General features: G+C 36.2%; 1 protein-coding gene across 7 annotated transcripts in view; it reads left to right on the forward strand.

The window, feature by feature from the left end:
• scrib (scribble planar cell polarity protein) overlaps positions 1–27,468 on the forward strand; it is a 1,177,936-nt gene that overhangs the window by 656,041 nt on the left and 494,427 nt on the right. For all 7 annotated transcript variants that reach the window (XM_090386364.1, XM_090386369.1, XM_090386366.1 and 4 more), the window contains exons 25-26: positions 2,792–2,854; positions 14,184–14,300. In XM_090386364.1, the coding sequence (XP_090242490.1) occupies positions 2,792–2,854; positions 14,184–14,300 (180 nt within the window). The remainder of the gene's footprint in view (positions 1–2,791; positions 2,855–14,183; positions 14,301–27,468) is intronic.

Here is a 27,468-nt window from a genome sequence, read left to right on the forward strand (position 1 = left end):
AGCCTTCCACATGCCTGTTGTGAGTATCTGTATAATACTCAGTGGGATTTCTTCCATGATAGTAATCCACACGAAAACCCACCAGATTAAAGAGTTTGTTCAGACTTGGAATGTCAATTTAAATAATGTTTTTTGGGACAAAACTGCACTTGTTCCACCTTGGATCTATGTTTATGCCTCTTATGATACAGACTTCTTTCAGTGAGGGAAAAATGTTATATCTCCCTCCAATATCAGACAGTTGCACTTGGTTTGTGCTACTCCGAACTCCCATGCCTGTAAAATATTCAGATAACCCCCCGATTTACATGGATTTGGTTTTACATGGTTTTTCCCACCACTACATATATATATATATTATACCACTGTCTATACAAGGGGTCAGCAACTACTGTTCATGTAACAAACCCAGCCCGCCCATCCATTTTTGTATGACTCGTTTCCCCAAGTGTTCGGGCCTTACTTTGCACAATGATCGCTTTGTGCTGCTGTTCACCGCTCCTTCATGCAGTGGTAATTTATAGTGTCTTGACAGACTGAGAGCCTTATTCAATATTATCTGCATGTTGACCGTATCGATTTTTGATTTAAATCTTCGATGCACACATTTCATCGTGCTGTGAATGTATCACGAGTTTTTACATCAGTGAATATTGTTACATGTATATGTTTGCTATACTATGAAATGCGTGGCACTCAAAACACAATTAAATTACCAATTGTGAAGGAGCAGCGAGCAGAAGCACAAAGCGACGATTGCACACCATACGGCCCAAACACTTGGGTAAACGGGCCGTACAAAAATGGACAGGTAGGCCAGCTTTGTTATGTGAACGGTAGTTTGCTGACCCCTGTTCAGTGTGTTGCTGCGCACATGTGTCGTATACAAAGCACATAACCTGATGTCGACAAGTTCCAAATTCGTTGCTGATTTCAAGACAAACTTTAAAAGCAGAGGTACATAAACGTCGGTTCGATACACTTCCGATGCTTTTGTTTCCACACATAAATAATTTATTACAGGTTTAATTTTCACCCTTATTAAACATGTCAATAAGACTGGCAAAGGAAAGTCACAACAATGAGGATACACCAGCACATAAAAAGAGGCATGCTGTTATCAATTTGAATACAAAGGTAAAAATCATACATAAACTCAAGTCCGGATTTAAGATTATTGACATTGCACATGAATTTAAATTAAGCAAGTCATCAATAAGAACAAGAAGTGGGTAAAAATGTTACTCCCTTCTTGGCAAATAAAATCACCCATTCTCAGATGAAACCATCCGAGAGTTGGAAAAATTGTTAATTGTGTGGATCGAAGATTTAAATCAAAAATCGATAAAAACTAGCCCACACACAAATAATAATGAATAAGGCTCTCAGTCTGTATGACAAGTTTAAAAATAAACTCTAGGATAATTCATGAAATTCCAACATTTTCAGCCAGCAAGGGATGGTTCGATTGATTCAGAAAGCAAGCAAATTTGCACAATTTAAGAATAACAGGAGAATCGGCAAGTGCCAACATAAAAAGCGTTGATGAATTTGTCAACAAATTTCAAGAATCAATTGGGGAAAAAAGTACCCACCAAATTTAATTTTTAATTTTGACAAAACTGGTCTTTTTTGGAAGCAGATGCCATCGCAAACATTTATTATTTATTTCACGAGAAGGAAAGGTTGCATCCGGTTTTACAGCTGCTAAAGATCATGTTATGATTCTTGTAGACTGCAGGGCAACAGGAGATTTTAAAATGAAACCACTTGTTATCTATCATGCTGTCTTTTTTGGAAGTGGATGCCATCACGAACATTTATTTCTCGAGAAGAAAAAAGTTACATCTGGTTTTAAAGCTGCTAAAGATCATGTTATGATTCTTTTAGGCTGCAGTGTGACAGGAGATTTTATAATGAAACTACTTGTTATCTATCATTCTGAAAATCCACGTTGCATGCACATCTATAAGAACAATAAAAATTCTCTTCCCATTATTTGGAAGAGCAGCCATAAAGCTTGGGTAATGCAACAAATTTTGCAGACTGGTTCAAAAATTATTTTTGTCCATCGGTTAAAGATTATTGCTCTAATATTGGTGTTGAACCTAGAACTTTACTGTATAATGTTAGATAACCTCCTGGTCATCCTCTTAATTTGGAATTACTTAGTGATTTTCCAACTCAAATTGAATTCCTACCTCCAAACACAACATTAGTTGTGCAGCCTATAGATCAAGGAGTAATAGCCACAGTCAAGGCAAACATTGACCCCAGGGGCTCACATCTGGTGAGTATGGTCTTGGCACACTCAGGGTCCTGAGCTGGATATCATCATTCTTACCTTTCTTGGTGATTCCTTTCTACGTCTTTCTCTCTCGGGGTAACTCAAGAATTTTTTTTGCCTGGTGTATAAGCCTCAGTCTTCCTTGCACCATATGGCTAATAATAATTTCAACAGTTAATTTCAGTTAATTGACAGGTGGAAAAAATGTAACATCTACAAGGCAATTCGTAACATAGATAACATAGATAGTTGGGTGCCATCACCCAGATGGAATCTTTTCAATGCTATTTGACCTCTCATCAGTGGGCAGGTAGGTACCCAGAGGTATAAGAACTGACAACCATTTGTAACTTATTTACATAACTTATTATTAGACTAGGGTATATTTATTAAAGGAAATAATACTGCTATTTTCACATTATATCTTGTTGGTAGTCAGACAGTAAGAAAATGTGTATATACTTTTTAAAATCTGTGCATAAAAATTAACAAAATCTTTTTCAGATTGTTCCAGATGGAGCAGCTCACAAAACTGGAAAGTTGAAAGTTGGTGATAGACTTTTAAAGGTAATGTATTGAAATTTCTTTTGCACATTCTCTAGAAAATAAATTTCTCTAATCAATTTATCAGACTGTGTCATATTTTATACTGTGCATTTTATTGTATATAAAGTTTAAAATTTGAGATCAGAATTTAAAGTTCAGAGGGTTATGTAAGTAATATAAAATTTAAAAAATCTGTTGGTGCTACTGTCTGTCTGATAAGAGAATCAAAATGTTGACCTGTACAGAAAAATATTCATAATACATTTCTTAAGTTGTTGAAAAAATTGGAAGCTAGCTCACACTATATGAATGTAAAATAACTACCATGATTTGATTGCTTTACATTTAAAAAAAATTTACTGATACAAAATTACACTTATTTGTACTTACACTTCTTATCTTATCCCAAAAAATGCATTGAAATTCAGAAGAATCAGTACAGCCTTTGTTCCCAACATGATGTACTAGGCCAATTCAAATGTAAACTGTAAGAGTTAAAAGAAAATTGTTTTAATCATCATACAGTAAGCAAAACCTTATCAGCATGAAAGTACCTTTCTGTAATCACTGACTTTGGGATAATGCAATCAGACTTTTGTTTCCCAAACTTGCACATTGAGTTATATTAGCATTAGTAGAGGCATTTGATGCAAGAAAGCAAGCTTATGCAGCATCAGCCAAAAAAAAAAAAAAAAAACCCACTTCCACTTCACCCCTCTGTTCGTTCAAAATACCTGTCCAGCTGAGCCTTAAACTTATTCAGGCTATCAACCTCAACGACAAGGGATGGAAGTCTGTTCCACCAACCAACCACCCGCTGGCTAAAGGCAAATTTCCACACATCTATCCTACATCTGTCTTTCCTCAATTTGAATTTATGCCCTCTCAGGTGATTATTCTGAGCTAGAAGAAGAATCCCATCAGCATTGAGCATGCTCAAACCATTCAAGGCTTTATACACCTCGCCGATACCTAGTCTCCAGACTGTAATTTGCAAAACTTAAGCCTTTCTTCGTAAGAGCAACCCTTTGTTCCATTCACTAATCTTGTTGCCCTTCTCTGTACTCGTTCCAGCAGCTCTACATCCTTCTTCAAATGAGGCCTCCAGACCTGTATACAGTACTCCAGGTGTGGCCTGACCATTGCCTTATACAAGGGAATAATCACCTCCTTATCCCTGCTGGAAAAATTCCTGTATATCATTGACAATACTCCATGAGCTACTGTTGTAGCCCGTCTGCACTGCTCAGAGAACTTCATATCTGCCTGCACAACCACCCCCAAGTCCCTTTCATTCTCTACCACTGTCAGTGTAGTACCACACAGTTGATACGTTGCTCTGGGGTTGCTGTTTCCCATGTGTAGTACTTTACATTTGTCAATGTTAAACTTCATTTGCCACCTCTCAGCCCATCTGCTCAACCTTTCCAGATCCTGTTGCAGCAGCATAGTGTCAGTAGTGTCCTTGACAACCCTGCCAACCTTTGTATCGTCTGCAAACTTGGACATTAAGCTTCATATACCATCATCAATATCATTTATAAATACAAAAAACAATAATGGACCCAACACTGAGCCCTGAGGGACTCCACTAATAACATTAGTCCACGATGAGCAGTGTCCATTGATTACCACTCTCTGTCTTCTCCCCCTCAACCATCCCTTTATCCATAGCAACAATTTTCCTCCAATGCCAACTGCTCCAATTTCTGCAGCAGTCTTCCATGTGCAACAGTATCAAAAGCCTTTCTAAGATCCAAATATATGATATCAAAATTATTTTTTGTATCCAGTTCCTTTGTGACTGCATCATAATATCAAATTGGTCAGGCAAGACTTCCCTTTAACAAAACCATGCTGTGTCCGAGCTTTAACTGAAGTCTTGTCTAAATGATCCTGCAGTGCTTCTTTAACCAGTGCCTCCATTAACTTTCCTGGAACAGAAGTTAACCCCACAGGTCTATAATTACTTGTGTCAGCCTTTGATCCTCCTTTGTGAATTGGGGTCACATTTGCACATCTCCAGTCTATGGGTACCTCCCCTGAGTCCAAGGAAGCTCTCATAATTATGGCTAAGGGTTTGCTTACTTCCTTTGCTGCCTCCTTTAATATAAATCACAAAACATACAGCATTCATTAATAATCATGACTCTCATTTAATAGATAACATGAAGTTCTCTGAGCAGTACAGATGACAAGCTGCTAGGTTTCAGTGAAATACAGCAATTTTGCCAACAAACAAGGAGGTGATTATCCCATTGTATATAGCAATGTTAGGCTGCTCATTGGATATCACATGTAGATCTGGAAACCTCATTTTAAGAAAGATGTGGAACTATTGGAATGAGTGCACAGAACATCAACAAGATTGGTCAAGGAAGGACATAAAAGGGTATTCTTACCATTAAAGACATCAGTTCTGTGGATTGCGGCACTTGAAAACCAGTCACCCGTGAGAAAACCTGATTTGAAATATTTAAGGGTTCAAATGGATTGAGTAAACTAATTGGTGATGACATCTTTATGCTTTCTCAGATGAGATGCATAAAGGGACATAAATTGGGGGGGGGGGGGGATTGTTGCAGAAAAAATTGAAAATTTTCTTTCAGCCAGAGAGTAATTGTTTGTTGGAACAAACATCCATCTGGTATTGTAGTGGATAGTTTAAATAAATTTGAGGAAGGATTAGACAAATCATACTGGTCAACAAAAAGATCTAAAGACACTTTTCTAAATCAGTTTTTCTCATTGATTTCAAATATATTCTCGGTTTTTTCTAGCACCAGTAGTTTTTGTAATATGACTACTGATAGTATCAGTACAAGTTAATGAATGAGGTGATTATATGATAAAGTAAAAAGATCTCTTTAATTAAGCAGGTAATAAAAGTGTCTCATTAAGACTATTTCATTACAAAACACGTGGTTATAATTACATTTTTATCACTTTTACAATTTAAACCCAATACACTTTATATACATGGTTAAAATAATACACCGTTATAAAAAATATATATCTATGATTTAAAAATGCTTGAAAGATAATTTCCCTTTCGTACACTGTACGGAATGTCGTAGTGTGACATCCAGCTGTAGTCTGCTAGTTTTTGTGTTTGCTTCAGAAACCTGTTAGAGATTTTTTGTTGACTTAAAGTCTTGATGGAATCCTTTCCCATTTGTTTGTCACACACTATGCCAAGCTGTTTAGGAAAGATGTCAAAATGCAAATACAAGAAATGAAATTTTAGTGGCAAACAACATCCCATTTCATTATATCCATCAAGCAGTCTTTGAACTCATCTTTGTATGTGGGAGACCTATGGATACCCAAAAGGTTTCCATAAACCATTTGAAAGCCTACTATGCTTTTAATTCTAATGCATTAAGGTATTTTTCAGAACTTTCATCTTGCAGAAGCTCTCATATTTGAAGCCCCACAGAGATTCCCTCTTTCACTTTCACACATTGATCCTTTGAAATTTCTTACTTAAGTACCGAAATCCTCCCAAACTCATCCCAACCATTCCTTTCACAAAATTCTTGATTAGGCTAACTTTAATGTGGAAAGGGAGCAGGAAAATCTTTGTGGGATCCACAAATGGAACATGCTGCACACTACTCATTCTTGGTTCATATGTATTTCTTTGAGACCAGTCGTGTCTGGTATATTGGTCTGCAGTATAGTGGCTGTTCCATAGACACACACCTCCTCTAAGGAAGTAAACATAAGCAACGGACTAACCAAATGAAGTACGAATCAAGTTAAAAGGAACAATTTAAATCCAAAATAAACACCTCTGAAACACATCACACCATATGAACTGGCGCATTATGACTCACATAGTCCGTGCGCCACTAAACTTCAATACAAACCATAGCCATAAGGAACAGAAATACTTTCTGAATCCTCCTTGCATGTCCATTAATATATCACTGATTTTGAGGTCACTATAGATATTATATTCATGAGTGCTATATTGAATTGCTTCAAGCATTGTCTTTAGATTATAGTTTTATCTCCTCTAGGTAAATGGAGTGGTCAATGAGGATGGATGGCTTTAAGTTCCCATTATGCAAAAGATCAGTAATCAGACTTTTCTGTGAGGAGTTGATGAAGAGGTGCTTTCAGATGTAGTGTACTAGTGACAATTCCCTAAATCTTCACTGATATCATGACATTAACAGATCTGACCATTCACTGTAAAGCCTGTCTCCCAAATTTGATGTTTCTTTTTCAATAATGAAACACTTTGATGTTCTTCTTAATCAAGTGTTTCTTCTTTACTCTTGAGACAAGAAATTTAGTTTTATCTTTGAACAAGGCTAGATCTTAATTTATGAGATCATTCAAACTCATCCTGGGTAAACAGCACCAGCCCTGATGTTTTTTCATTGGCTGTGTACTCAGGAGATCAGCTGAAGTTCTTCAATCTCCACTAATTGCACCTTCATTGCATTCTATTTTGTCTTCTAAAAAAATTAGCCTGTGGAAGTACCAGAATTGGCATATACTGTCATAGTGAGTGATCAACCTGATTGCTGAATCTATCTTTGAATAAACAACCTTGTGCTTATTCTACACTAAGAATCCAGTTACATTACATTAGTAATAATAAGCATTTACATTACAGTAATAATAATTACCATTTTTGGTCTTTTGACTGGCTCCAGATTGTGGGTATAGCAATTGATATTGGCTTTTTCTAACAGTGTCTCCAGCATTACATATGTGCTGTTCCATCTTGTTGGACAATCCAATACAGGTTTCTTTAAAACACTTTTGGAATTCATTATATTTAGAATTCATAGTTTTCTGATGAATTCCCGACAATCGCTAAAAAATTTTCCGTGTCTCGGATTGCCAGTTGAAGTACGTGTGCTGCACACTTTATTCCAACAATTCTAAAGGAAAGGTTGTTTTCCTCAGAGAAAGAGATTTCATCAAGGTAATCTTTTTCGCTGGTAGCTTCACTATCGCATTCATCATCGTTGCCCAGCAACTTAACAAATTTAATCATGTTTGCGCCATTATCAGTGGTGACTGAATAAATCTGATGAACTCCAAGCTGATATTTTTCTAAAACCTGGCGAACTAAATTTTTTATACATTTTCTTCATTGGGTGTGTACTCAGGAGATCAACTGAAGTTCTTCAATCTCCACTAATTGCACCTTCATTGCATTCTATTTTGTCTTCTAAAAAAATTAGCCCAAGAAAGACATACATTCCTGTATGTCTTTCTTTCAGTTCTTTCATACCTAAAGTAAAAAGGTGTATTTTACAAATTATTCGAAGGACTGATCGGCTTAATCTAGTGGCAATATCTACTTTCAGTGAAATCATTCTCTTTCCCATTTCAGTCCCCATTAGTGAGACAATCTTAGAGGACATCTCCGACAAAATTAGTTTGATATTCTCTGCATTGATCAAAAATTTTTTACCAATTGCTGCAATAATAGGATTAATAATTTTTCGGAATCCTGAGTATTCCATTAAGTCAAATGTGCAACCGTTGATAGTAACGAGCTCTACACAAGCGTCAACAATCATTTGCTTATCTAATTTTACTTTAAGATACTCTGACATAACGAATTTTTCTATAGTCTGCTCAGATTTATTTTGAACTTTTATATCAATTTCTTTCATCCTCTTCTTTTGTACCATATCGAATTTTTCTTTATGATGTCGCTTCAAGTGCCTCTCTAAATTGGCGGCGTAATCTCCAACCATGATAACGTTGCACACTTTGCATTTGCTTTTATTATCCAGCTTTTCGAATACGAAGAATTCTCTACATGGATTTACTCTATCTCGTCCCCTAATATAACGTAAGGAATAGAAATTATGTTATAATTTTAAAATGATAAATAAATAAATAAAATTAATATTAAAAGACTAGAAATTAGTCGAAATAATTCCAACAGTTTAGTAAAAAAATTTTAAAATAAGCATGATGTGATATAAAATTCGTAAGTTATAGCACTAGTAAAACATGGTATTTTCTAATCCACTATGCTTTTTGCAATCAGATTTAATTGCTGATAGACTGATTTTAGAGGTAAAATGCTTAGTAAAGAAGCATTAACTTTAAATTCATGAACTGTGCAATAAAATGCAATAACGTTATTTAAATAATGCCTCTAATTTGAAAATAAATGGGTTACGAGGTTATTTGTCTGATAAAGGACAAGTTTGAAAGTCGTGAAACTTCTGGTTTGAATTTAAGACGAACGTGTATATACACACACTTTATATAATAGATTTACAGATCGACACTTCCTCTTAAAAATCCAATTTATAAAAAAACTGAAAACTTCATGGAACGATAAACAGTGTCTGTCAAAACAATTTAACTTATATCCAATTCTTGCAAATTATACTAATGTGAAAAAATACACAGGTAACAAAAGTTCTTTCGTATATACATCTACATGATTACCCTGCTAGTCACCTTTCGGTGACAGGAGGTGTGCACGTACCAGGTGACCTAACTATCTGGTTGGTGCTTCTATTATTATCCCATATAGTTCACATTAATACGGAGTTCTTAGGTCTTGTCAGTAAAAAGCACAGATTATGATCGAAAAAATATAGAAAATGGCGATAAAGAGTAAAAATACACCAGGAAATGCTAAATGAATTAACATAAAAAAACTTATGCTATAGCCAGTGGAAGATCATTAAAAATAGATTGAACAAAATCAACCAATTCATTACTTGCTTAAATATCATTCCACAAAGTACGTTCAGACCATATCGAATACAGTTCATTAGACGACCTTACTACAATTTGATATAATCAGGTTACTCATATTTTTAATCTTAATAGTGTTTTCTATTGCAACTAAATGAATAATGCGTTGAGATATCCAAACGATCGATTACGATAAATGTAGTAAAATTTATTACATTTTTAATGCCATTAATTACCTAAGTCGATTGCTAGTGTTTATATTATACCCGTGGAACCGTTGCTATGAATCCCTAAGTTTAGTTAAATTTCTAAAAATGTATTATTCAATATATATTTTCAAAATTCAAAGCGTTACATAACAGAAATGATACTCTAAACTGCCTCAGGATAAATTCCTTGACCACCTATGTTGCGAATTTCAGGATTTCAGGAAAAAAACAGTTAAAAATTGGTTATTCGCAGACTTTACACGTGAAAGGATTTTACATGTAAACAATAAATAATTATTAATTATGGCTTTCCACGAAGTCATGCCTTCTCACATAGATCACAAAGTTTTATGCCTATTCTTTTCCTTATAATACATTTCAAAAGCAATAATCTGCATCAACTGACAACTATTGACAACTGAATATACTTAAACGGAGTGCGATCTTTCTTCTAAAGGGAGCAACCTTAGACTGATTGATGCTATTCTATGCATGGATGAAGCAGGTCATGGGAAAAAATTTTCTTACCTCAACTAGGTAATCAGGAACTTACACGAACTCTCAAACATAGCTAACCAAGGGATAAGAGAGGGGTGAGGGTTCTAAAGACTTCATGGAAAATCCAAGTTGAGATTCTTAAAATATTTTTACCAAGAAAATATTCCATCTCTGAGAAAGGATACAATTAGCGGCTCTCGATGGCTCTGAGAGGCGTGCAGGATAAATGCTTGAACCTCTTTCTTTCTCCCCTCGTAAATGCCACCCATGGAGTCAACCATTATTATTGCAACACCGCATCTGCTCAAAAAACCCTTTGCCCCTTTAAGGTTCTTGCAGGTTTTGAAAGAATTTTTCTTCAGTAATCTCAAACATGTATGTGAACTGACAATTAGAACCGAAATAATAACGGTTTTTGGTTCAGGTTCAAGAATTATAATTTTTCAGTTCAAGTTCGGTTTTCACTCTGGCAAAAATAATGGTTATTTTCGGTTTTGGTTCGATGCCCTGCTTCTTCCTCTTCTTGGGGGACTTCAATAGACATAACACCCTCTGGGGTAGTGCTGACATTAATGGAAGAGAATGTGTCATAGAGCATATGCTCGCTGACAATTACCTCTCTCTTCTAAATGTGAGAACTAACACCTTCTTCCATATGTTTTCTGCTATTGATATTTCTATCTCTATTATTCTCTCCTTCCTTCACTTATTTGAAAGTTGACCTCCTGTAGAAGTGATCACCTCTCTGTGATAACGTCATTACTTAGTAGGAGATTGTCTTCTTTTTTAGGCTTTCCCGGTGGAAGATTAATCAGGTTGACTGGAATGCCTATCAGTGATGCAGTGACATACATTGCAGAAATATTGCCCATGATGCTGCAGTTGCAATTCCAAAAACACCTACTTGGTTTCAATCATGTCCAGGACCTTGGTAGAATGCACAGCAGCAAAAAGGCTCACAGCAAAGCTTGGGGGATATTTCAAAGATATCCTACCACATCTAATGTCGTATCTTTTAAACATTTGCTCTCATAGTCAGAATGAATTTTGGATCCACTTTACGTCATCTGTTACCCAATCAACTAGCACTAAGGCAGTTTGAGAAAAAAAATCCAGAAAGGGCGTGAAAGTACACATCTCATTCTTCATCGATCTTTCAATACAATTTTCATATTTTTCATATTTTCATAATATTTTCATATTTTAAAAATATCTGACTCAATGCAACTGCTGTTGGACCAGAAGACATTCATTATGAAATGATTAAACAGCTTTCACTAAAATTTATGTATCACCTTCTCCTTCTGTATAATAGAATCTTTCTTGGGATTTCTGGACTCCTGTTATAAGGCAACTGTCATTGCTTTTGCTAAACAAGCAAAGGTTTCTAAAATGCCAATTAACTATCCTCTCCTATCACTCTGACTAACTGTTACAAAATCCTGGAGAGTATTGTAGATGTTTGTCTGACATGGTATTTTAAAGCATATGATCTCCTGTCCATATTGCAGTGCAGCTTCTGAAGGAACGGGTCCAATTTGGAAAATTTAATTAGACTGGATACTTCATTCCAAGGTGCTTTACTAAAACAAAACTTTCTTCTTTGTTATGGGAAAAAGTGTATGACATGATTTAGAGATTTGGAATTTTAAAAGATCTTTATAGCCTTCTTCTTATGGGGCATATCTCTCTCTCTCTCTCTCTCTCTCTCTCTATTAAAAACCTTTTTATCCTATAAGCCTTTCTAAACCTGTGTAGGATTTGCCCTCTTTTGTGTCATTTTGGTAAGTGGAGGGTGTGCTTGAAGGAAAATGCATAACATCATTTTAAGTGTTATGCCTTTTTTTCCATAAAAATGAATTCCATCATAGAACAGTGAAAGACAACTGCATCAAGCCATTGATCACCTCAACTTTTGGGCAGTAGGTAGTGGATCGTACTTTTGCAGCAAGATCCACTTTGGGTTCTTGCTGCAAAAAGAATATTTACAGTGACTAGTCTTTGTAGTAAGCATAATCTTCATCCTGAATCTGAATTGAGGCTTGGATAGAGTGTTCTTCCAATAGTACTAGACAAAATTTTTGGGGCTTGTATTTGATAAAAGCCGACTTTCTTGCCACATATGTGAGCTATTCATAAAATGCATGAGAGGTTTGAATATCCTCTGTGCTCTCCCCTACTTTATCAAATGCAGCCCACTGTACCTAATTACACCACCATCACACACTTGGGCTCTTGATTAGATAATTAGTCAAGTATATGCAACTGCTAGAAACAGTGTACTCATATGGCTGGATCCCATCTACCATCAGGTTATCCCTATTGCTATTGGATCATTTTGAACATCTCCTTTCTAGTGTCTTTATGTAGAAGCAAAAGAGCCATCTTTTTTCTTCAACAGAAGCAGTTCTATCCATGCCCTTAACCTGAAATTCCTACCAGATTCCCCAACGTGGACATCTGTTTCATGCCCTAATGAGAAAAACGTTAACATTTGTCATATCATACTACCCGCAGCCCATTTGGTATTTTCTCCAGGAGTTACTCCCGTTACTCACTGATTTACATATTACAGTAGGCACAGTTGCCTGTTTACCATGGCAATCCCTTCCATCATGTATCAGTATGTGATTTCTCCCTTAAGAACTGGAAAAAGTCAGATACTCAGCCTTTTTCTACCCACAATTTTATTCAGTACACAGCTGAACATTCTGATTTCTTGCCAGTTTATTCTGACCATTTGAAGTCAGTATTACCTGTGGGATCAGCAACTACTGCTGTCTGTCCAGACACTACTATATCGGATTAAATACCCTGTGGATGCACCATACACACTGCCGAATTGCATGCCACAGTTGGCTTTGGATCGTATAAGAACTTGCCAATACTGCCACTATATTATGTACACAGATATTTTAAGCATTGCAGGCTTTATCAACAATTAGATATTTATCCTGCTCAGTCCTGTCTCATGTTCAGCAGATGATTCTTTGTATGAACTTCAATTTGGTATCAGCTTCTGCTAGATTCCTGGCCACATTGGAATTAGGAAATAATTTACCTGATACTGCAGCCAAGTCAGCAATTCCTACCAGTAAACTTGTCATGTCAGTCTCCTTACAGACTACAGGAAATAATACATGATACACAAAATCCCCAATGGTTAAGATTCGTGGCATGGGCAGACCAACAGGTTATCTCCGATTGAGCCTCTGATCAAAACAAGGCAGACTAAACTGTGCAGATATCATAGAGAGAGAGGTAGTTGTTCATGTTTGGCTCCATGCGGGACACATTGATTGTACATATCGTTTTCTGCTGAGGGCTAATGACCCTCCAATATGCAAACCCTGTGACCCCGTTTTAGCTAGTACACAAAATGACTTACTGCTATTACTCATCACATTGAGCCTCGTGCAGATTTTATCAGACAATGATTGTGTGTTAGCTGCTTTTAAGTTTTTACAAAGTACTAACTTGTACAGTTTATATAATTGCAGAACATTTATTTTTGGTCTATTTATCACATTTTTATCCCTTTTACACTTATAATTTTTATGGGGCATCCTCTCTTAAAATTATACTACTCCCCCACCCCTCCCATTTTTATGGCTTGGTTTTGGCACTTTATTGTCTTAATCACTCATGCCAATAAACCATACTATGTACTGTTTAAACTGATTACAGAGATGTAATTTACATTTTCTTCTCACTTACAGAAATTCAGCTGATAATAATAATGTGAAAAGAAATTTACACCTTATCTTTGGTCTGTTAGTTTCATTTAGCAGACCCATATTATAGTATGTGTGTATTTTGCAATGAATTCTAATAAATATGAAAATAAAAAGAGAGTAATTAAAGTTATTGAAATTATATATATTAAAGTTATTTTTTTTAATTAATCTAATTTCATTACTTTTTTAATTAATCTAAATTTTGTTTTTAAGGTTAATGACACTGATGTATTGTCTGCTACTCATCAAGAAGCTGTAATGGCTCTTTTAGCACCTACTTATCATATGAGTCTTACTGTTAGACATGAACCTCTTCCAAAAGGTTGGCAGGTAGGATTCCTTACACCTTAATGAACATTTTTTTTTTTCTTTCTGTAATATCTGTAAGAGTACTCACAGAATATTCAAGTCCTGTGTTGTGTTGTGTTGACCATAATGACTGTAATAATATAAAAGTAATGAACACTGAAAAAATAAATATTTATTATAAATAATGATCAAATCATTAGTACCCAAAGATGCATCTTTGGGTACTAATCTGATCACTATCACAGGTGTTACTTCAGGGTTATTAAATATTAATGACACAAGGCATTCACAATTGAGCACATCGTATGACATACAGTATGTATTCATACAATATGACCAGATCTTGAAAATACATTAAAACAAGCATTTCTAAAAAACAGGCATCAGGCTGGATCTAGCCCATAGACCCTTTTCCTGTGGTCCACACAAAAATTCATGTTAAGTCTTTATTACTTATTCCATAATAAAATTTTAACTATATAATATCGGTGTAAATACACCATAGTTAACCCATATATTTGAGCTACGATTGTAGCGTGGAAGGCATCGTTTTAATTGTATCTCATAATGTGGTTGCCTTCACAACAAGATAGCTACTATTGAATTACTTCAAATAAATAACGCTTCTCTAGTAGAGAAGACTACTGTTATTTATTTTCAGCGTACCACCACCCAGACGATCGTTTCGAAGCTTTTTGGCTTCGTCATCAGTGGGCGGGTAGGTAATACAATATGCCATCTCAGTTGCGAAGTTATATCCACATTATGAGAGATGCCAGAAGGGTGTGGTGGTAAAGTATTTGGAAAATTAAATGCACTAGGCATAATCCTTATGGGTTTTGATAAATAACTATATAATATCGGTGTAAACTATGGTGTATTTACACCGATATTATATAGTTATTTATCAAAACCCATAAGGATTATGCCTAGTGCATTTAATTTTCCAAATACTTTACCACCACACCCTTCTGGCATCTCTCATAATGTGGATATAACTTTGCAACTGAGATGGCATATTGTATTACCTACCCGCCCACTGATGACGAAGCCAAAAAGCTTCGAAACGATCGTCTGGGTGGTGGTACGCTGAAAATAAATAACAGTAGTCTTCTCTACTAGAGAAGCGTTATTTATTTGAAGTAATTCAATAGTAGCTATCTTGTTGTGAAGGCAACCACATTATGAGATACAATTAAAACGATGCCTTCCACGCTACAATCGTAGCTCAAATATATGGGTTAACTATGGTGTATTTACACCGATATTATATAGTTATTTATCAAAACCCATAAGGATTATGCCTAGTGCATTTAATTTTCCTAAAATTTTAATATACCATGATTCAGTGACATCTGATAGATTTCTTTTTTTTTACCATTACTAGAGGCATATGATGCAAGAAAGCAAGTTTATACAACACCAGCCAAGAAAAAAAAAAAAAAAAATCCGCTCCCATTTCACCCCTCCGTTCGTTCCAAAGAACCTGTCCAGCTCAGCCTTAAATATATTTAGGCTATCAACTTCCACAACAAAGGATGGTTCCACCAACCAACTACCCTCTGGCTAAAGGCAAACTTCTGCACATCTGTCTTTCCTCAATTTGAATTTATACCTTCTCAGGTGATTATTCTGAGAAAAAGGAAGAATCCCTTCAGCATTGAGCATGCTCAAACCATTCAAGGCTTTATACACTTCTATCAGATCACCTTGCAGGTACAGGCGACTCCGTAGCCAGGTGGGCAGGAGCAGCAGTGCGAAGCACACGCTTGTTGATTAGACCGGGGTTCGAGCCCGTGACTACCAAATACGGAGGATGCAGAAAGGTCAGGGAATGACCACCGCATATCCCCAGAGCAATATGGCCTTAGTTGCTAATGCTCCTAAAAACCAAATAACAACCACCTTGCAGGTGCCTAGTCTCCAGACACTGTAATTTGCAAAACTTAACCCTTTCTTCATAAGAGCAACCCTTGGTTCCATTCACTAATCTTGTTGCCCTTCTCTGTACTCGTTCCAAACAGCTCTACATCCTTCTTAAAATGAGGCCTCCAGACCTGTATACAATACAGGTCTGGAGTGGTGTGGCCTGACCATTGCCTTATACAAGGGGATAATCACTTCCTAATCCCTGCTAGAAAAATTCCTATATATCATTGACAGGACACCATGAGCTACTCTTGCAGACTGTCTGCACTGCTCAGTGCACAGCAAACGCTTCTTGATTAGACTGGAGTTCGAGCCCGTCACCACCAAATACGGAGGATGCGGAAAGGTCAAGGAATGACCACCGCATATCCCGGAGCAATTATGGCCTTAGTTGCTAATGCTCCTAAAAAAAAACCAAAAAACCTGCACTGCTCAGAAAACTTCATATCTGCCAGCACAATTACCCCCAGGTCCTTTTTATTCTCTACCACTGTCAGTGTAGTACCACAGAGTTGATACGTTACTCTGGGGTACTGCTTCCCATATGTAGTACTTTACATTTGTCAAGGTTAAACTTCATTTGCCACCTCTCAGCCCATCTGCTCAACTTTTCTAGATCCTGTTGCAGCAGCATACTGTCGTTAGTATCCTTAACAACCCTGCCAACCTTAGTGTCGTCTGCAAACTTGGACATTAAGCTTGATATACCATCATCAATATCATTTATAAATATAGAAAACAGCAATGGACCCAACACTGAACCTTGAGGGACTCCACTAATAAAATTAGTCCACAATGAGCAGTGCCCATTGATTACCACTCACTGTCTTCTCCCACTGAACCATCCCTTTATCCATAGCAGCAATTTCCTCCAATGCCAAACTTCTCCAATTTGTTCTCTTCCATGTGCAACAGATCAAAAGCCTTTCTAAGATCCAAATATATAATATCAAAGTTATTCCCTGCATCCAGTTCCTTTGTGACCACATCTGCTCCAATTTGTTAAGCAGTCTTCCCTGTTCAACAGATCAAAAGCTTTTCTAAGATCCAAATATATGATATCAAAGTTATTCCCTGCATCCAGTTCCTTTGTGATGACATCATAGTTTCCAGTCAAATTGGTCAGTCAAGACTTTCCCTTAACAAAACCGTGCTGTGTCCGAGCTATAACTGAAGTCTTGTCTAGATGATCCTGCAGTGCTTCTTTAACCAGTGCCTCTATTAATTTTCCTGGAACAGAAGTTAAACTCACAGGTCTATAATTGATTGTGTCACCCTTTGATCCTCCTTTGTGAATTGGGGTCATATTTGCACATCTCCAGTTCATCGGTACCTCCCTGAGTCCAAAGAAGCTCTCATAATTATGGCTAAGGGTTTGCTTACTTCCTTTGCTGCCTCCTTTAGTATAACTGGATAGATCCCTTCCCTCTACCCCAGGTGCCTTTTTTATGTTTATCCTCAACAATTTCTCCTCCACTTTCCTCTCAGTTATTACAAAATCATCTAGCTCACTGCCGGAGTTTACTTCACCTCCGGCATTTCCCTTCCTGAATAACTCATCATGTGTGAGTTATTCAGGAAAATGTAGATGCAAAATAATACTCTTTTAGTTTGTTAGCCACCTGAGCAGGATCATCAATATCCAGTCGGCCAATCTGATTCATCCCTTTCCTTCTAGAGTTTACATAGGTAAAGAACTCTTTTCTGTTTTCCTTTGCATCCTTTGCCAAGGATTTCCCATAATCTACCTTTGCCTGCCTAATCTCCTTTGTGACTTGGTTACAGACCAGCTTATATTTATCATAGACTTCCATGTCACCCATTAATTTATATGTATCCCATGCATTTTTCTTCTCTGCCACATGTCTCATTAGTTCATCTGACATCCATTTAGGCCTAAACCTTAAACAATATTTCTTTGAATGATTCCCATTTTAAATTTGCTGTTGGTCCCACCATATAGAATTTAAATACCGTCTCAGACCACCATAGTCGCCTTTACGAAAGCAAAAACCCTTCCCTCTACCCCTGATTGTAGTTACCTCTTTGAGTAAATCCCACTTCAGCACACTGTGATCACTGCTACCTAGTGGTTCCTTTATCTGCAGATTCTTAATGCATGAAGAATCACTACTGATAATCAGATCAAGAGTATTACTCCCTCTAGTTGCCTTCTGAACATGCTGCTGTAGAAAACAATCATCCAATAAATCCCCAAAAGCCTTGCTAATGTGTGTGACCAACCCACAAATTCCAGTCAGTATCTGGGAAATTAAAATCCCCCATTATAAGACTCTGATTTACTGGCTCATTCTATTTCCCTGTACAGTTTCTTATTATACTCATCAGTGTCATTAGGCCTATAACACACTCCTACTCTCAATTTTGATCTCCCAATGCTTATGTCACACCAAACTGACTCGACTCTGCTCTGTCCAGCAATGTCGACTGGCTTCACTTCCTTGGATTTTGTGTGTTTCTTAACTAATAACTTCTAATGACTAATAACTTTTCCCTGAATTTGGGCCCATATCCTACTATGCAAGCTTCTCCTCAATGATGATCTTTCAAATGTAACTATTCATGTGTATCTGTAAATGTCAACAGTCATTCCATAATGAAATATATAAAAATTAAAAACAGTAACAGGGCTGATAGACCATAACTTCCAAAATAGCTCATGAATAACCGCAACAAGCATTTTGTCAAACATCAACCTTCTTGTGAAAAATATACAAGCCAAAACCACATTGCTGCCCTGGCGCCTCCGTAACCAGGGGCAGGAGCAGCAGTGTGTAGCACACTCTTCTTGATTAGACCGGGGTTTGAGCCCGTGAACACCAAATACGGAGGATGCGGAAAGGTCAGGGAATGACCACAGCATATCCCCAGAGCAATATGGCCTTAGTTGCTAATGCTCCTAAAAATCAAATAACAAACATTGGTGCCCTGCTTTATTTTTTCATTTCTTGTGTTATATAATTTCACTTAATAACACAAGATTTGTTATTGTTAGTTTTGATTGATATTCTTAAGAAACAGTAATTAGTAACAGAAATAGTAATTAATGTTATTTAAAAAATGCTAACTTGGGTATCAGCCCACAGAAATTTATAAAATTTTCATCCAGGCCTGCAGTTGAGCAACAGAAGTTGACTTCATCCCCATACCTCACCATTAATGAAGTGGTTCCTAGTCTTTTGTCACTCAAGTCACCGTGAAGTTTAAAAGATGCACGTTCATGGCACACTTGAAAAGGTTCATTGCACACCAGTTGGGAACCACTGCATTAATGGGTTAAGTATAGTTTAGGGACTTGTTAAAGAACATGTTACTTCTAACACAATTGGAATACAATCAAAGTACAATTCAAAATACTATAGAGTTAAAAACTATACTATGCATTGTCTGATGTAACCAATTAACTGTCAGATGGTCTTGAGCATCAGGAAGCATGACAAGAATTTCTTCTGACAACCGATTAAATCATTTGTGTCCGCTAACTGTTTCCAAACTAAATCACACATATCCTGCAACTAATATATATATATTAATCACTTAAAAGTATTTTTTTGTTGTTTTGTTTTTCAAGAAAATGTTCAAAAAATGTCAGAATATTTTCTTGAAAAAGTTTTTACAGTACACCCAAATCCAAATTTACCATGCCTATGGGGGTGGGGCCCCTCCCACTGCATGTGCCCCACCCCCATGTGCATGGGGGTGGGGCACATGCAGTGGGAGGGGCTTAACTTTTATCCACTGTTTAGAAAGATGGCTGCCATTCAATATAAATGCCATCTACTTAGAATTCATATGTTCACAGTCCATTCCAAATGAAATTTAGTTTTTTCTAGCAGGGGCCTGAAAGACAAGTAACCGCAAGTCCTTGAAACAAGATGATGTATAAGTATATATGTGTGTGCATATGCATGTGCAAGCAGGTGGCATGTTTATAAATTGTACAGTAGACTAAAACATATGGAAAATATTTTTAATTATATTTACCTTAGAAAAAAAATTAAAAACAGATTATTTTTTAACACCTGCAGTATGAAAGAAAAGGATAATCTGCTGTGAACTAATATATATATATATAAAAGCTGAAATATGTTATTTTTCAGTTATATTTCGCAATAATGAAATGACAAAAACAAATGTACCAATACCAGTCAAGAAGTCCTCTTTCCCCCCCCTCCCCATGAATTCACATAATAAAAAATAAAGCATATGTTGCTATTACTGAAGTGAAAATGATCACTTCAGTAATCACTGAAGTGAAAATGATCGCTTAATAAAAATAAATAAAAAGCATCATTTTATGGGTAAGTCACATAACACTAATGTATTGGGAATTTGCCTTCATAACAAAACCAAAAACATCAGAATGTGTGGTGCACAAACTAGATATGAAAGTCAGTTTTCAAGCCAATTCATCTATCCATACTTTTATGTAGATAAGTTAGGCAAGTGATTAAACACAGATTTATATTAAAAAAAAAAAAAAAAAAACCCTAAACAGTGACTTTATAAGGCATTTTCTATATAACTAATATGGTACTTTGTAAGCTCAGCTGTTGATAGTGGTGTGGGGCCGATATTAAGCCAATCCATTAAACTAAATGTTACAGTTCAGTAAAAAAAAATGTTAGTGGTATGGTAGAATTTCAGTGATTGTAAAAGCCTTGTTCTGGGATTTAGTTATATGTGAAATATTTTTGACATACCTCAGATCTTAGTAGGCCAGATGCTCAGTAATTTATGGTTGACTTCTTCAAGGCTGACTCTTAACCTTACCCCTGTTTTGCTGAGAAGTTGGATCTTCTTATGGTCAAATGTAAATGCACAGATTGTTATAGATGTGTCAGTCACTGTGGAAAAATTTCATAGTTAACTGTTTATTCTGTGTAATGTACATTGCATTATTATTTTATTTTGTGCCACAATACTTTTTAGTATTTTTATTTATATATACACACCCTTCAGAATAATCAAATGCTAAGTAATTAATTAAAATTTTCTTCTTTCTCACCCACTGCTGGACAAAGGTTTCCCCCATGTCTGTCCCTGTACAAGTTGCTGCTGCAGCTCCCATCCATTGCATTCCTATTTATTAATTGTTATAATCAGTGTAAACATGTCAAACAAAAATATGAAATTATAACTAAAAATAGCCATAAATAAATTATTACAAGATGACTATTATCCATATTAAAATGGATTAATATATATGGATATATCTGTGGCAACTTTATGGGAATCTCACAAAGTTTACGAAAATAATATTAAAAGTGAAAAATTCTCTTAAAAATAGCCAAATAAACTCTACCTTCAGATTGTATAAATTGCAAATCCACCCTACCAGGGAATATTGTTCCCCACATCTGGGGCCGTGTCCCCAAAACCTCTCTCAGGCTTCTAGATTCCATTCAGAAGAGGGCAGTTAGGTTAATTAATGACTCCTCTTTAACAGAGTCTCACCACTCTCCGTCTCATAGACGCACTGTTTCTGCTGCATGCCTTTTCTACAGATATTTCTATGGGCACTGTTCTTGTGAATTGGCTTCTATAATTCCCGCTCTCTCTCTCTTTCAAAACAGTCCGAACCCGTGCCGCCACCAACCAACGTCCATTTACTGTTCCCCTTCAAACTCACAGAACCAACTTTTCATCTTCCTCATTTATTCATTCAACTGCCGTTTTCTGGAACAACCTTTCTTCATATATATTTCCTGAAAATTACAGTCTACAGAAGTTCAAGTCTAATGTCAACAAATATTTTCTTTTGTCTTCTGAACCTCTAACCCAAGCACGGTACTAAGTACTATAAGCTCTAATACCTCTCATGTTTGAGATTTTCATAAAAAAAAAACTGTCAGCCTCTACCATCCATGTAGGTATTTTATTCCAGTAATTTATGACTCACTGGCTAAAATAAAACTTCTACAATCCAGTCTAAACATCTCACACTTGTAACTTGAAATTATGGCTGTTTGTTCTAGAATCATTTATAACCATGAAAATTTCATCCTCATTCATTTTGCTTATTCCTCTCAGAGCCTTAAACACCTCAATCTGGTCTCCTCTAAGGTGCCTAGTTTCCAAAGTCTGCAACACCCACATTTTCTAAGTCTTTCCTCATATGGACGCCCTTTTGCCGATATCACCAGGCAAGTTACCCGTCTTTGGACCCTTTCAAGAAGCTCAATGTCTTTCTTTAGGTGTGGTTTTCTTGAACACATTATTCCAAGTGTGGTCTAACAATAGCCTTATATAATGAGATTATGGTGTCCTTATCTCTACTAGCAATTGTTCGATAAATCTAACCTTATATAATGGGATTATGGTGTCCTTATCTCTTCTAGCAATTGTTCGATAAATCATTGATAGGACACCATGGACCTTCTTTGCAACCAATCTACAATGCTCTGAGAACTTCATATCTAACCAGATCATAATACCCAAGTCCCTTTCCTCCACTACTGGCTTTAGTTCGACTCTGCCAAGAATATAAGTTATTTTGAGGTTACTGTTCCCCAGGTGCAATACCTTACACTTTTCTGGATTACAGCATAGCTGCCATTTTTCTGACCATCCCTGAAGTCTATATAGATCATTCTGAAGAAGCTCTGCTTGGTGATGATCATTAACTACTCTACCAATCTTTACATCATCTGCAAATTTAGACATCACGCCCTCTATCCCTTTATCAATATCATTTATGAAAATAATCAAAAACAACAGTGGTCCTAATATAATACTGATCCTTGGGTAACCCCACTTCTTATATCAACCCAAGCTGAGGAAGAACCATTTATCACATCCCTCTGCCTCCTACCCTGAAACCACCCTGCTATCCATCTAAGGATTTTCCCTGCAATTCCAACTTGTTTCAGCTTAACTTAACTTAAATGTAATGTGCAACGAGTGGAACCCTCGTTAATAATACCAATAAACACACTTTATTTCCATACCGTAAGTTGAAAAATGGTACATGCAGCTTAATAAACTCTTTAGAAATATTGAATTCAAAATTATAGCCAGGCCCATGCAGAAGTTCCATAATATATTAAAAATCACACAATTCTTCCTTCTTGCTCAGCACAGGTAAATGATCTCGTGTAGTCAGCACAGGTAAATTTCGTGTAGTCAGTGTGATTCATCGTACGAGGGTTCCACTCATTGCACGTTAGAGTTACTTGTCAAGCAACATGCTGCTTCCGTCTGCACGTTGTGCGCAAACACGTCGGAGTTGGCCTTTCATGCGGTTAATGATGGTCACGTATTCCTATTCAATGAAGTGGTAATTTTAAATATACAACATAATTATATAAAATTGTTGATCGCTGAAACACTTGAAATGAAACTACATGAAAATTCTATCAATGTGTGATGGCCTTATCTAAAATCGGATTTCTGGTCCTTTTTTGCACATGTGCCAAAATTAATAATCTCTCTTTATTTCCGAGTCAAATACACACACAAACACCTCACGATATTCCCATCCTGTGAAAATGGCGATCATCCGAAAAGCATGGTCTGCTTAAGGAAGGGAAACAGCTGTGCATTTCGTTTAATTTGAGTATTCATCCAAATCGTAACTTTTAATCCATTTAATTTTAATAATTTTTAATCTTTTTAATTGTGATTTTAATAGTGATTTTAATTATTTATTATCGGAAGCAGTTTTAACTATTTATTATGACACAATGTCTTCTCGCACTCATGGTCTTGCTGTGGTGGTTTGATGTGTTTCGGGGTTGGGTTGGGGCTCTCAGCTTTCGATTCCGTTGCTCGTTGAATTTGGTCGTATCTCTATGAGTGAGAGAATTCATTAATTTGGTTTTTTTTTCCGCCTTTTTTCATCTTATCTTACTCATCACATATGGGAGAGAATTGACTGGAAGCATTCCATGAAAAAGATTGAGGTAATCTCTTACTTTTTAATATATTAGCATTTAGCATATGATGCAAGAAAGCAGAGCATCACCAAAAAAAAAAAAAAAAAAACTTCCCATTTTACCCATCCTCTCACTCAAAATTTTTGTCTAATTCAGCCTTAAATTTATTTAAGCTATCAACTTCCACAACAACAGATAGAAGTGTGTTCTAGCAATCAACTACCTGCTGGCTAAAGGCAAACTCCCACACATCTATTCTACAACTGTCTTTCTCAATTTGAATCTATGCCCCCTCAGATTCTTAATCTGAATAAGCGGAAGTATCCCATCAGCATCAAGCCTGCTCAAATCATTCAAGGCCTTGTACACCTCAATCAGATCACCTCGCAGATGCCTCCAGATGCTGCAACTTGCAGTTTTTAAGCCTCTCTTGGTAAGAGTACCCATCTGTTCCTTTATTAAGTGGGGAAGGTGTATCGCAAATTAGTAACACATTCGACCTACCCAATATCCTTCCTGATGAGGTAGAACATGCGTTGAAGAAAATGAAGAATCAGAAAGCCCCGGGGGGGGGGAGATGTAGTTACTGTAGACTTATTAAAATTGGGAGGAAGAGACATGACACACAAACTGGCAAGACTCTTCACAAAATGCATTTGAAAAGGTGTGATGCCTAAGGAGTGGAATAATGCATTCATAGTTTTGCTGCATAAGAAAGGTGATAAATCAAAAATTGGAAATTATGGACAAATTAGCTTGTTAACCCACATTTACAAGTTGTTCACAAGGATCATTACCAACAGATTAGAAAGAATATTTGATGAGAATCAACCGAAAGAGCAAGCTGGCTTTAGGACAGCATTCTCAACTATGGATCACCTTCACGTAATATCACAACTAATGGAGAAAGCAAATGAATATAAAACACCATTATGCCTGGCATTTGTGGATTATGAAAAGGCATTTGACTCCATACAGCATAAGGCAATGTTTTGGGCACTGGAAAGACAAGACATAGATACCCCATATATTACAATTTTGAAGAAAATATATGAGAATGCTACCTCCTTTATTAGACTAGAGAAAGACAGTAGCAAATTTAAAATTGAGAAAGGAGTTCAACAAGGAGACAATATCTGCAAAGTTGTTTACTGCTGCCCTTGAGGAAGTTTTCAGAAGATTAGACTGGTCGCAGAAAGGAGTCAATGTGAATGGAGAGTACCTAAACCATTTACGATTTGCAGATGACATTGGGCGCCTCCGTAGCCAGATGGGAAGGATCAGCAGTGCATAGCACACGCTTCTTGATTAGACCGGGGTTCGAGCCCGTCACCACCAAATACGGAGGATGCGGAAAGGTCAGGGAATGACTGCATATCTCGGAGCAATATGGCCTTAGTTGCTAATGCTCCTAAAAAAAAAACCAGATGACATTGTGGTCATAAACCATGATCCCCAAGAATTAGGGAAAAATCTTAATCAGTTATGCATAGTTAGTAAGGATTTTGGACTAAAGATGAATATGGCTAAACAAAAGTAATGATGAACAAGTATGCCACAGAAAGGGACATAATGATTGAAGGAGCAGTAATTGAAAAGGTGGAGTCATACTTATCTGGTACAAGTTATTAGCTGTAATAATGATAAATGGCTGAAAGTCAAGAGAAGAATAAATTTTGGATAGATAGCATTCAGGAAATATAGTCACATACTGAGGAGCAATATCCCAATTTATCTGAAACGTAAAATAACGAACCAATGTATACTCCCCACCATGACTTACGGAAGAGAATCTGAGAACGACACAGCAAAGAATGGAACGAATTATATTGGGAATCAGACTGCTAGATAAGAAGAGAAACACATGGATTAGGCAGCAAACTCAAGTGAAGGACATTCTTATCAAAACTAAAGAACTAAAATGGTCTTGCGCAGGACACATAGCTCGAAGACATGATGACAGATGGACTAAGAAAATAACAGAATGGTATGGTACCCAAGAGGAGCTAGAAGAAAACGTGGAAAACAATGATGGAGATGGACAGATGAAATTCATGAGTTTGTGGGTAGTAAATGGATGGCCATTGCACAAAACAGAATGAACTGGAAAGTTGCTGGAGAGGCCATCCTGTAGGCCATTTTCAATCCATCCTGTAGTGGATTGAAAATGGCTGATGATGATGATACTTGTCCTAACCAGCAGTTTGAATTCACTCAAATAGCAAACTTTAAGAGGGCAATGCCATGTGATATTAGTATTCCCAGTAGCAAATGATGCAAGAAAGCAAGCTTACAGAGCATTGTCCAAAAAAAAAAAAGAAAAGAAATCCAATGTTTCTTGCATCACCTTTCTTTTCTTAAAGATTTTATATGTGCAGATTATATGACCAGGTTTAGTCAATTTTTAATGCATTTTTCAAATCCAAATATGCATTATATTTTACTTGTTGATTGGACTTTAGAAGTCACCATTAGGTGACTCCTTATGTAATGTTGAATATTGATATTGTCTCTGTATATACTTTTAGTTTTTTGCTCTTAGGCAGAACACAGTAGCTCACAACATTATGGTGTAAAGATGTTTTGTGCGTTTTTTTTTTTTTTTTTGTTTTTTGGCTGATACTGTATAATCTTGCATCATTTGCCACTGCTAATTCACCTAATTGTTTTGCTTTAAAAATATTTTTAAAAATGTGCAGATTGATTAAATTTTTTATATAAAATGCAAGTCTGATTTTTTTTTTTTTCCTCCTCTCTGAATGTGTGTGTGTGTGTGTGTGTGTGTGTGTGTGTGTGTGTGTGTGTGTGTGTGTGTGTGTGTGTGTGTGTGTGTGCGTGCGTGTGTGTGTGTTAATGAAAGTTGAAGAGAAGAAAAAAAATTATATAGATATAAAATCTTTTATAAAACTCTTAAAATTGTGTTTCTGAACCCTTTCATTAGTGAGTATGCTAAACATTTATGGCTTCACATTACTGAGGTTTCCACTTTCTGCCTCTGTAGGGTGAATTATTTTCATGTAGTTTTTAAAAAAATTTTATAAAAATATTATACCAAAATGCTTTCAAATATTTTTTTCTTATTTTGAAGTCAGTGCCGAACATTAGAGTGGCATTATTGCAGAAAATCAAAACAGAAAATTTTCAAAATATTCATTAAAAAATTGTTAAAAATATTTGGAAAAATTCAGTAAAAATTGTACAAAAACCTAAGAAAAAACTTGTAGTTATTATTTTTTTTGCCATATCCTCCATTTTTTTATCATTTAATTCAGTTTCATCAATTAAAACCTATGAATTCCAGAGAATTTTGCCTTTTTTTTTTTTTTTTTAATCCAAATCAGATGACAGAAATAGACAGGTAC

Source organism: Mastigoproctus giganteus, chromosome 12, assembly GCF_048544385.1.
Source record: "Mastigoproctus giganteus isolate SK-2022 chromosome 12, ASM4854438v1, whole genome shotgun sequence".
NCBI lineage: Eukaryota > Metazoa > Arthropoda > Arachnida > Uropygi > Thelyphonidae > Mastigoproctus > Mastigoproctus giganteus.